The 12,220-nt window shown below is 40.0% G+C and overlaps 1 protein-coding gene across 1 annotated transcript in view; it reads left to right on the top strand.

Moving 5' to 3' along the window:
- Window positions 1-12,220, top strand: part of Glp2r (glucagon like peptide 2 receptor) — an 82,841-nt gene that overhangs the window by 66,738 nt on the left and 3,883 nt on the right. Inside the window, exon 11 of the mRNA XM_047543813.1 lies at window positions 5,076-5,214. Within this exon, the coding sequence (XP_047399769.1) occupies window positions 5,076-5,214 (139 nt within the window). The remainder of the gene's footprint in view (window positions 1-5,075; window positions 5,215-12,220) is intronic.

Below are 12,220 nucleotides of genomic sequence, written 5' to 3'. Positions count from 1 at the left end.
TTTATGCTTCTTAATTAGCAAAAAAATCAGGAACCTATCTGTTGAGACACACCCATGCTATTTTTGCTCCCTGGGCTGGAGATTCCTACAGCATCTGTGAGCTCATTTGTCACTTTGCTCTCAGGAATTAGTGCTAATTCCCTCATTTCCAAGCTCTGGAAGGGCCACCTCCTGTCACCCCAGTAAGTTGTTAGCATGCCCATCTCATGCTGCCCTCTCCCACGTTGAAAACCTGCTTCTCTTCCACGTCTCCCCTCCATGTTTGTTTTTCCGAAAGCCCTCAGATGGGCCCACAACATTTCATCCACGCTCCAGTAGGTATGACTGCCTCCAACTCTCTGAGATTTTGAAAACTTTTGGAATGTAATGTTCAAGATCTGGCCCTCCTCCAGAAGTTTATTTTAGGAAAGTTTGAATTAAACACAGTTAGGTCCTGCCAAAAAGGCAAGTTGCTTGAAGCTGGAGAACCCTCTGTATTCTCAGCCCTTGTCCCTGGGCTTCCACCATCAAGTAAAGGAAACAGAAAATGTCTCATCTATATGTTTTGGAGCGGAGAGTTGAGTCAAGCATGAAGGAGGAGCTTCAGGGCTAGAAGCAGGGCAATATCCTTGGAATGTGGACAGGAACCAGCAGACCCTTAGCTTCCTGAGTTCTCTGTTCTTTGTGGTTCCCAGCAGGAGACACTTCTCTTTCCATAGATGAACAATCCTAACCTTCCACTTGAGGCATGAGGATGGAACTCCTAATGAACTTACATAGGAGGATCATTTAAACATGCTAAGACCCAATTTCCTTCCTAAAAGGATTTCCTGATGGGCAATTTGAGGGAGAAAAGGTTTTGCCCCATTTTTTTTTTTTAGAGTCTCTGGCTGGGGGGGGTCTGAAAATCAATTATCAACTAACAAGATTAACAGGGGAAAAGACATACAAACTTATGTAGAAGTTTTATGTGACACAGGAACCTTTATGAGGAAATGAAGACCCAAAGGAATGAATAAACTTGTACATTTTTATATTAGGTTTGATGAAGAATGGAGAGTTATGGAGAAATATCAGTGGACAGAAGGGGTGTGATCGAATGGTACTAAACTGGGGAACTAACCAAGACCTATGGGTTCGGATTCTTCTCTGAGTCTTCAGAGATAAGAATGTCTCTTCCTTGGGGGTGCAGGGAGGGCGTCTCTCAAAGGAGGGCCTTTGGATCTGCGTCAGGGACAGTTCAGAAAATTCTCTGTAGGTTTAAAAAAATTTTTTTTTAGTTGTAGATAGACCCGATACCTTTGTTTTATTTATTTATTTATTTACTAACTTATTTATTTTTATGTCATGCTGAGGATCAAATCCAGTGCCTCACACATGCTAGGTAAGTACTCTATCACTGAGCCACAACCCCAAACTGCTTTGTAGATTTTTGAGCTGATCTTAGGAGAGAAGTAGAGGAGAGACTGAAGAATAACCTTCCTGCTTCTATAGTTTTCTCAAAAATTTTCAGCTTAAAATAGTCGAGTTACCATGTTTTGAGGAAGCAAGTTCTGAGCCCCATCAGCAACTACAGACTAAACACATCATGAATGGGAGAAAAATTGATCAAAATCACTAAAGCTGTAGCAACTTAAGGGCAGGGATGTCTTCTTTAAAAATAGTGATAACTTAAGTTTATTGATCGTTTATCATGATCAGATATTATTTATTCTGGGGGTTTACCCCATGCTATTGGCTTAATCCTTATGATGACCCTGTCAGATGGATACTAGTATTAGTATAATCCTCTTTTTACAGATAAGGAAATCAATAGGGAAGTTAAATTATGTGCCCAAGGTCACATTGCTAGTATTTGGTGACGCTGGTATTTGAACCCGGATCTAGAGCTACCTCTGCACGCTGCCATCTTCATCTCCAACTCTTCCACCCCCACCGTACCCACTTATGTACCCAGAGCAGATGTGCAATAAATATTTGTCCAATAGTTAAATGACTACAATAAACTGTTCTGTTTCAATAAACAAATGGTTATGGATGAAAAAGAAGTATACACACAGTCCATAGGAATAAACTGCTTGGGCTATTTATGGATTCTCATCTGAGTTGGATCACAAATAGTAGTTTTGTCTAAGGAGAAGTTAGAAGAAAATGAGCAATGGAGAATCTCTTCTTGCATCCATCCAGAGAGTGATGGTAACTAAAATGACCCAAAAGATGGTTCTTCTTCCATACTCAATTCAGTGTGGGATCCTGGAATGTGAAAAGGACATTAAGTGGAAAAACAGGGAAATCCAAATAAATTCTGCAGTTAATTACTGGTAACATTCCTATGTTGGCTTCCTGAGTTTGGCAGATGGGTCATGCCATGTATAGGTTAACAAAGGGGAAACTGAGGGAAGGCTGTGTGGCAACTCTCTGTAAAACCTTTGCAACTTTTCTATAAATCTGAAATTATTCCAAAATATATAGTTTATTTTTTTAAAAGCCCACAGTGCCATAACGTGGCCCCAGAATAAGTTCATGGTAATACATGACCCACAGGGAAGCATGTGACTATGTGTTCTTAAAACCCAGATAGCCCAGAGCAAGAGTCATAGATTCAGGCATGTGCAAGGGCCAAATAAGAACGTAAGCGAACCAGGTGCAGTGGCACATGCCTGTAATCCCAGTGGCTCAGGAGGCTGAGGCAAGAGAATTGTGATTTCAAAGCCAACCTCAGCAAAAGGGAGGCACTGAGCAACTCATTGAGACACTGTCTCTAAATAAAATAGGGTTGGAGATGTGGCTCAATGGTCAAGTGCCCCTGAGTTCAATCCCTGGCACCAAAAAAAAAAAAAAAAAAAAAAAAAATCAACAACAAAAAAACCATAAGTAAGTAGTACAGGCTGGGTGGGGGCTGAAGATCACAGTTTCCCTCTAAAGGGAGAGCCGTAACCCAGTTGGGACGAATGATTGCCAAGTTGGAGTTTGGCTCCCAAATGTGCTGTTTCCAAGAGATGAAAATCTGGACTTCTTTGCTTTGCCATCTCCTTAAAGATGTCTCTAATAGCAAAAAACAAATCACTATGTAATTTAAGTAAAACTGTCTGCAGGTCAAATCCAACCTGTGATCACCATTTTGCAACCTTTAAAATACTCCTGCAAATTTCAAAATAAGACAAACAAAACAAAACAAAACAAAACTCTTAGACTTTGTGGATATTGCTCAATGATAGAGTGCTGGCTTAGAATGCATAAGGGCCTGGATTCAATCCCCAGCACAAGAAGAAGAAAGAGAAGGAGGAGAAGGAGCAGGAGTAGGAAGAGGAGGTGGGGGAGACCTCTTGAAATATTCTCTCCCCAGAAACAAGTTACTGTTGCCTAGCAGAGGGACTCCCACCCGGATGGGAATGGGGGTGGAAGCAGATCTGAGTTCCACTCAGGAGAACCACCTGACCAGGACCTGCAGCTCCTCTCCCCACACATGGGCCTCCCCTGAAGCTCAAAGGTCAGGGACACAAAACCCACATGGCCAGGTGGTGTCACTCCTGCATGGTGGCTCCTACTCCCCTCTTCTGGCTTTACATCCTTCAAGGCCATATAGTGCAAGGTTTTTGTTTCACTGATGACATTACCTTGGAAGGGTCTCAGACTCAGGATTCTAGTAAGCTTGTATTTGGATAGAGTTCAACCTTCCTGAAGAACTGCCTATTAACTCTTGATGACATTCTGAGTTTCTACATCTCTACCTCTGGGGGCTTAGAGAAGTGACTGGCTAAAGACACATTACAATTAATCTCCTTTTTTCCAATGCATATTAGACAATAGCTTTGTTTTTACCCTGAATATGAGTCACCTTTGCTAATGTGGTTAGTTTCAAATGAAGAAACAGCTCAATAGTAAAGACCAGTCATTTCCAAACTTAGCTATTTATCAGTATCCTATGGGAATTTCTTTAAAAATTCACAGTCTCAGGACTCAACCTCCAGAGGTTTGGATTCAGGTTGTTGACACAGGCCCAGGAAGTGTCCCTTGGTATTCATGGAGGTTTGGTTCCAGGATCCCCCATGATACTAAAATCCACAGATGTTCAAGTTCCTTATATAAAAATAACATAGTATTTGCTATCTGCCCATCTTCCCAAATACTTGAAATCATCTCTAGATTACTTCTCATACCTAAAACAATGTAAATGCTTATCAATAGTTGCAATCCTGTATTGTTTAGAGACTAATGACAAGAAAAATGTCTGTGCATATTTGGTGTAGACAAAATTAAAAAAAATTCCCACCCTCAGTTGGTTGAATTCACCAGTGCGGAACCCACATATTTGGAGGACCCACTGGATATATTTTAAAAGCTCTGTAAGGAATTTTACTAGTCAGCCACATTTGGGATTCACCAGTCTGGAGTGTTTGGGTCCCAGCTGTGCACTTTACACGTGGGTGGTACAAAGGAATGTTTGTCTTTTTTGTGTAGACTGTATATAGCAGTAAACCTTCACACAGCACTTTTTATGAGGAGGATCAACTTTTCATTTCCTGTAGCCCTTACAGGTTTGAGGGTTGTCTGAGGGCCAAGGGCAAAGCCTAGTTTGGAGTATGCAGGGCCTGAGGTTGTCAGAGGCCCCACCTCTAAGCTGGGATTTGCCATTTAGGTTTTGTGATCCTGGGCAACTCATTTTCTCTCCATTCTCAGGCTGACATTAAAAGTCCTGACATTGAAAGACCTGAGTAGAAAAAGTGATAGAGACATCTGCTAGCCATGCAATAGGAAAACTGTCAAACCTGGGAGGGGTGAGTCTTGGTGTGGCAGCTACTTGCATGCAATCTACCTGTCAAGCAAAACATTAATATCTGTATACATAGGATAAACCTATATGGGAGGAGTCATTCATTCATATATGCATTTATTCATTCCATTCATGTTTCCTGAGCATCTACCATGTGTAGGGATGCAACAGTAAATAAGACCCATAAGCATTAAATGTGTAGTCAGAGACCAAACTGAAAAATCAACTATTCATCAATGTGATAAGGACATACACCAAAGAGCAGGAAAAGCTGCATAGTCCCAGTGTGGCCCTCAGATGGTTATTTGGTTGTCATTTGCAGACTGGCAAAATCAACACTGGTCCTCATTCCTTTATTGGGTGTCCACGAGATCCTCTTCTCTTTCATCACTGATGACCAAATTCAAGGATTTTCGAAACTCATACGACTCTTCATTCAATTGACATTGAGCTCCTTCCATGTAAGTAGGAGTCTGACTGTGATGCCTTGATTTGGGAGAAAATAAAATGCATGTGATCTAAGTGGGCTCAGAATGGAGCGAGCCCATCAGCATCAGCAGGCTTTATTGGTGAAGACCCTTAGCATTAAAAGGGTGTGCAGATGGGAGATGTTGCCTTGATTCTGACAGCATGACTCAGTGACTCAGAAGGGAAGAGAGTTTGTTCCTGGACTGTAATAGGTAGTGTGACTCATCATCATATCAGCTGAGTGTGTGAACATGAAGCCTTTTATTAAGGGCCTATTTTTGCTGGGTTCTCTGCAGAGCATTGAGCAAAGTGATCCTTGTCTGTGCTTCAGACATGATGTGTACATGAGACACAATACAACTTGGGTAAAGGAGGCATAGGACCACACCAGGAAGTTCTTGAACCTGACAGATGTGTATGGGATAAAACTAAAACCCAGAGGCTGACTGTCATTAAGTTATCTGAACATTTTGGTTATTACTTAAACTGTCTATGACTTAGTAACTTAAGATGATTTTCATTTTTTTCCTCTCATAATGCTGGAAGTCAGAGTCCAGGTAGGACACAGTAGGGATGGCTAACCTTTGCTCCTGTGAACCTGTGGGAGCTGGTGCTTCTATGATGGTTTCTTCACACACATTAGAGACTTAAACTGGGGCTGGCCTCATTTGTCAAATTTCTGGGGCCTCATTTCCTACCTCCAACTACCTTCCTGACCTCCATATGGTCTTAGGACCTCTCGCTTCCTTTTTTATTTTTTGGGGGTAGGGGGTACCAGAGATTGAACTCAGGGGCACTCAACCACTGAACCACACCCCCAGCCCTATTTTTGTATTTTATTTAGAGACAGGGTCTCACTGAGTTGCTTAACACCTTACTTTTGCTGAGGCTGGCTTTGATCTCACCATCCTCCTGCCTCAGCCTCCCCAACTGCTGGGATTACAGGCATGTGCCACTGTGCCCACCTAGGGCCTCTCACTTTTAACATATTCTCTTCTTGTGGTCTTTCCACAAAGTGGTTGAACTTCTTATGTGGCAGTTCAGGGTACCTAAGAACAAAAAGCTGAAACTGCCATGTTTTTAAATGTCTAGGTCTGGAACTGACACCTTGATGCTTCTGCATTTTGATCTTTAAAGCAAGTCATAGACCAAGCCTAGGATGAAAAAGAGGAGGGGACTGCACAGGGACATGAATACAGGGAAGCATGGCTCATTAGAAAAGACCACTAATGCAACAGATAAGTGCCAACAGCATGGACACAGCAAAAGTGCCCCAACAGTAATGGTCTTAGAATTAATAAACTTCAAGTGCTAATGTAGAAGCAGGACTTGCTGGAATGGAGGAGAAATGACAAATTCTCTCCCCCCAAAAAATAAAAAAATAAAATTTGACAACTGTTAATAGCAATCAACAAAGACATAGAAGAGGTTGACAAAGTTTTTTTTCAAGAAAGATTACTGAACTAAGAACAATGGGATTCTGTGTCATTTTTGGCTGTGACTGCTTTAGGAAGTTCTAATGAAAATAAGCAGCTTTACTGCATAAGGGGGCTGACTTGATTTGAACAAGGAAGCAGAAAAATCTCATAGGCCTAGGCATTGCCAAGTACAGTAGTGATCTCAGTGGCAAGGGACTAGGTAAGGACAATGTCACAACCTGAAGTTACTGTCCTTTATAGGTCAAAAAGTGGACTAGTGGGCTAACCACAGATTTAACAGGGAAATCCGATAAATAAGACCACCATAGTGGGTCTTGTTAATCTCCCACATATCTCTCTGGTGGAATAAAATGTTGTATAGATGCACAAGAATGCGTACATATTCAAGACAGATCAGAAAGTATATCCTCACATCTCTGACTGAATATGAGCTCCTGTATACACACAGAAGAAACATGAGAAAGCCTGATAGAAAGTAAAGACCAGGGATATTTCATAAATTCTATGGATTTTGTTCCCCAAGCAACACGTAGACCCATTTACAAAGGCTTTTGGAGCCTTACTGGCTCAAAATGGTTGAGCATAATTTTGATCAATTATTGGCTAACCAACTATCTATTTTAAGGAAGCACAGGAAACACGTCTTATAGATAAAAATGTGTGCATGCACTTACACACACATACCACAATTTAAAAATGAACAGATATCAGTGGTTATATACCACAGGGAAGATGGATTACACAGAAATAGTAGTCCAGAAAAGTTGCTAACCCAACAAACAATGGCCACCACACCAGGGGTGGAGAGTGTGGACTCAGAATTCTGAATTACTATAATGTATTATTTAAAATTTCCAGCTCTGGCAAAAGGAAAAAAAGATGTACAAAGGGAAAAAAAAAAGAGAGCTGTCCATATTCAGGACAAAAACCAGGGAATGGAAATTCTCTGAGGGCTGCAGATGTTGGAATTAGCCAACAACAATGTCAAAGAAGCCATTACAAATATGTTCAAATAATGAAAGGAAATCATGTTTAAAGAGTTAAAGGAAAGTATGATGACAATAATTCATCCACAAAAGAATTTCTACTAAAAGAGAGAAATTGTAAAATAAGAACTAAATGTAAATTCTGGAGTTGAAAAGTGCAATGACTGACATGAAAATTTCACTAGAAAAGTAGACTCTCAGATTTAAGGTAGAAGAAGGAATTAATGAACTTGAAAATAGGTCAATTGAGATTATCCAATCTGACAAATAGAAAACATAATGAAGAAAAGTAACACTTGTGGAGACTTATGGAATGTGATTAAGCATACCAACATACACATATGGTAGTTCCAGAAGGACAGGAATAAATGGAAAGGGGTAGGAAAAATATTGGAGAAATAATAGATGACAATTTCCCAAATTTGATGGAAAATATTAATCTGTACATCCAGGAAGCTCAATGATCTCCAAGTAGCATAAGACAAAGAGATTTACACCTGGAAACATTATAGTCAAACTGTTGAAAGATAAACTCAAAGAGAAAGTCTTGGAAGTAATGGAGAATAATAACTCGCTACATAATAGAACCAACACAACAATTAACTGAATAAGAGAGGCAAGAAGCCAGAGGTATGACACATTGAAAATGCTGAAAGGTTGGTTCCACAATCTGATTATTGTGAATTGAGCAGCTCTGAACATTGATGTGGCTGTGTCACTGTAGTATGCTGATTTTAAGTCCTAGATGCCCTTCAATTGATGAATGGATAAAGAAACTGTGTTATATATACACAATGGAATATTACTCAGTCATAAAGAATAAAAAATTATGGCATTTGCAGACAAATGGATGAAATTGAAGAGTATCATGCTAAGTGAGATAAGCCAATCTCAAAAAACCAAAGGGCAAATGATCTCGCTGATAAGTGGATGATGATACATAATGGGGGGTGGGAGGGAGGCAAGAATGGAGGAAGTAGGAACTGTATAGAGGGAAAAGAGGGGTGGGAGGGGTGGGAGAGGTGTGGGGGTAGGAAAAAATAACAGAATAAATCAAACAGCATTGCCATATGTAAATGTATAATTACACAAATGGTACGCCTCTACTTCATGTACAACCAGAGAAACAAGTTGTACCCCATTTGTTTACAATAATAATAATAAAAAAGAAAATGCTGAAAGGAAGACAAAACTTGTCAATCAAGAATTCTCTGACCATTAAAATTGTGTTTCAAGATGAAGGTGAAATAAAAACATTTTCAGATAAACAAAGACTGAGAGAATGTTGGCAAACACTCCTATAAGTTTCAAAGGAAGTTCTTCCTTTGAAGAACTATAACCATATATAGTAACTCAAATTCATATGAAGAAATAAAAAATGCGGGAAAAGGTAGATTCTCTTAACTGATTTTAAATACATAAGATTATATAAAATAATAATTATAAATTGTGTTATTTTGTTTATAACACATTAAGATCTAGTATACATGAGAATAATAACACTAGAGGGGAATGAATAAATGGAGCAACTTTGAAGAAAATTTTTATATTTGACTAGAATAAAGTTAATATTAATGTGAATATTTATTTTTATAATTCCTGGAATAAATACTAAGAAAATAACTCAAAAAATGTAGTTAGTGTACCAGAAAAGGAATTAAAATTGTACATTACAAAATATCTGTTTAATATGAAACTCTTTCTATCTTATTGGATCTTCACAATATGAATTGAAGAAGTTGTTATATGCATTTTAAAGAAAATAACTGAGACTCAGAGAACACGTGGCAAAGATGAGATTTTTATCTGGAGGTTAAGACCCTGCCTATAACCACCATGCTATAATGCCTCTCAGGTGCCCTGCAAGGATCTTTAACCAGGAGATATCAAGTTCCTTAGACCAGAGTCTTGAAGCCATTGCCACTAGATAGGGTCAGGTGCTGAGATTCTATGCACAGAGCAGAGAAAATGTGCTTTGCTCACTAAAGACGGAGGATACAGAGCCTGAGATGTGCTCTGGGCAGTTTGACAATGTTGTATGTTCCCCGTCCTGTTGGAGCTGATTTCTTATTTGTGGCTTTGAACTGAGACTAAGCAAAAAAAATTTTTTTTCATTATGGAAACATGTTTAATGTATTTCAGTCTTTTGGGGGATTTCAAAAGCTAAGATTTAGTAATTTGAGTTTCCTGTGTTGCTTGGCCTTAATCTTCTTTAAAAGTTAATCCCAAATGAGGAAAAAAAAAAACAAAACAAAGGCAAAATCCTGCAGCTGTTATATATCAGTAGGATTTGGTGGCCTCTCACCCCTGCCCTCCCCTGGCCCCAGCCCCAGGACATGATCAATCAGTATGAGCTCTTGATCAACTGATCTCACACATCTAAGGCTAGTTGAGGACCAGAAAATTCATGTGGAGTTATGTGGGGTAGATTTCTAAGAAAGAAACCTAGCCTATCAGATTCTTGGACAAAAGGGATGTTTTAGGTCATCTATTGCTATGTAAGAAACCACCCCAAAACTGCATGGTTTAAAGTAAGAATGATTTTACTATTTTTAATGATTGTGTGGAATTTGAGGAATCAGAGTGAGTCTGCAGGTTGTTTTTTATAAGAACTGGTCCAGAAAAAACATCTTGAGGGTTTCTGTGGCAAGTCTCCCACCTTCTGAATACCTGGCAATATTCCTCTCCAATCCATCAGGGAGAGTGAAAGCATGAGTAGGCACACATGTGGTGGCACAGGTGTGGGGTCATATTTTAGTGACTCTACCATGGGAATCAGCAAGAACAGCATTAGCCCTCACAGCTTCCTTTTGTTGCTGCTTTGGAGGGTTCTTCACTCTTCCAAAGGTTTACTGCTTGGGGAGTATTTTAGTCAACTTTTCAGCACTGTGACCAAAATAACTGACAACTTGGGGGAGGAAAAGTTTATTTGGGATTCACATTTTCAGAGGTCTCTGTCCATAGACAGATGACTCCATTGCTCTGAACTCAAGGTGAGGCAGACCATCATGGTGGAAGGGCAAGACAAAGGAGCTCTGCTCCATTTATGGCACCCAGGAAGCAGAGAGAGAAAGGGGAGGGGGCTGCAGGGAAGAAGAAATCTTCTAGGTCATGTGGCTGGGAGAAGACTCACTTCTCCCAGCCACACCCCCCTGTCTATAGTTACCACCCAGTCAGTCCATTCAAACTAGGATGAACTGATCAGGTTACAACTTTCACATTCTAATCATTTTCACCTCTGAACATTCCTGCATTAACACAAGAGCATCTAGGAGACACCTGACATCCAAACCATAATAGAGTTTCACCAGCCTTGTGTTATCAATGGACCTATGGAGAGATGGCCAAGCCCTGGTGGCAAATGATGCAAAAAACATGTGATCTATGGGACCTTTTGTCTTCACAGTCACTTTACCTAGAATGAGAGTCATACTCCAGGATATTCCTATAATAATGAAGAAAGAACCTGAGGAAGTGAAAAGACACATTTGTCATGGGGATCCTATTGTAGCCAACTTGTTTATAAGAATTCTGGCCCATCGAAAGCCAGTTCTTATGTCATGTGCCCAGAGGTCCTGCCAACTATGCAAGGCAGCTATGAACCTCTGATGTGATTGCATGTGTGGAAATGATTCATTAGTACCACGATGCTCCCATGTAGGAGCTATAGTCATGAAACATCTAGGTACAAAACAGAAGGAAAATTCCACATCAGTAGGCAGAATCAGAGCAAATGACTGATGTTGTGATAACCAGCATGGAGATGCCTGATCAGGCTCCAAAAGCGATGTACCAACAAGGGCTTACACAAGGAAGAGCAGAAAAACCTTGATAATAACTTAATTATTATCAAGAGATGTAAGAGGAATCAGCCTACCATTGGGACCTTCACCATTCAGTTGGAGATGCATCCTTTCCTGATGGGTTCTGGCCTTTTGTGAGACTCTTCCCACAAACACTCAAGTACTTGGGTCCCAAACACACATCCAGCTCAGATATACCAGCCACTTAACCCAAATTCCACAGGCCTTCATGGCAATTAAGAAAACTCTGGGTGTGCAGGTTCTCACAGGTGGCTGTTCAGAAAATCAGGAAGCATCAAAGTCAGGGGAATCAACAGAAATAAACATTAACCGAAGTATCTTTGATTCCAGACTTTGGCAGTTATAGGGGGAATCCAGGAAAATTTTCCAAATTCAAGGGATTATCCCTTTATTGAAATTTCCCCAAGACAAATGGTTTGCAAATGAAAATACCTTTATATGGTGATCTATAGTCTTTTCATTATAATCCTTGGGTCCATAATTGTAAATAACTAAGAGGAGAATAAAGAAGAAACCATCTTGCCATGTTTTATAATTGGGTTGATATTGTACAAGGCAAAACTCTTAATTGTGGCAAGATCTCAACCCATTCATTGGTTCACTCACTCACTCTTTCATTCAACAAATATTGTTTGTGTTCCTATTAAATGCTGGGCATTGTTTCAGATGCTGGGGCTCTGATAGTGAAAAGCCAAGATAAGGATGCTAGTCTTACTGCACGTGAGACAGAGAGGGATAGATAATAACTAA

Source organism: Sciurus carolinensis, chromosome 3 (assembly GCF_902686445.1).
Source record: "Sciurus carolinensis chromosome 3, mSciCar1.2, whole genome shotgun sequence".
NCBI lineage: Eukaryota > Metazoa > Chordata > Mammalia > Rodentia > Sciuridae > Sciurus > Sciurus carolinensis.
This window is presented reverse-complemented; position numbering and strand designations above follow the sequence as displayed.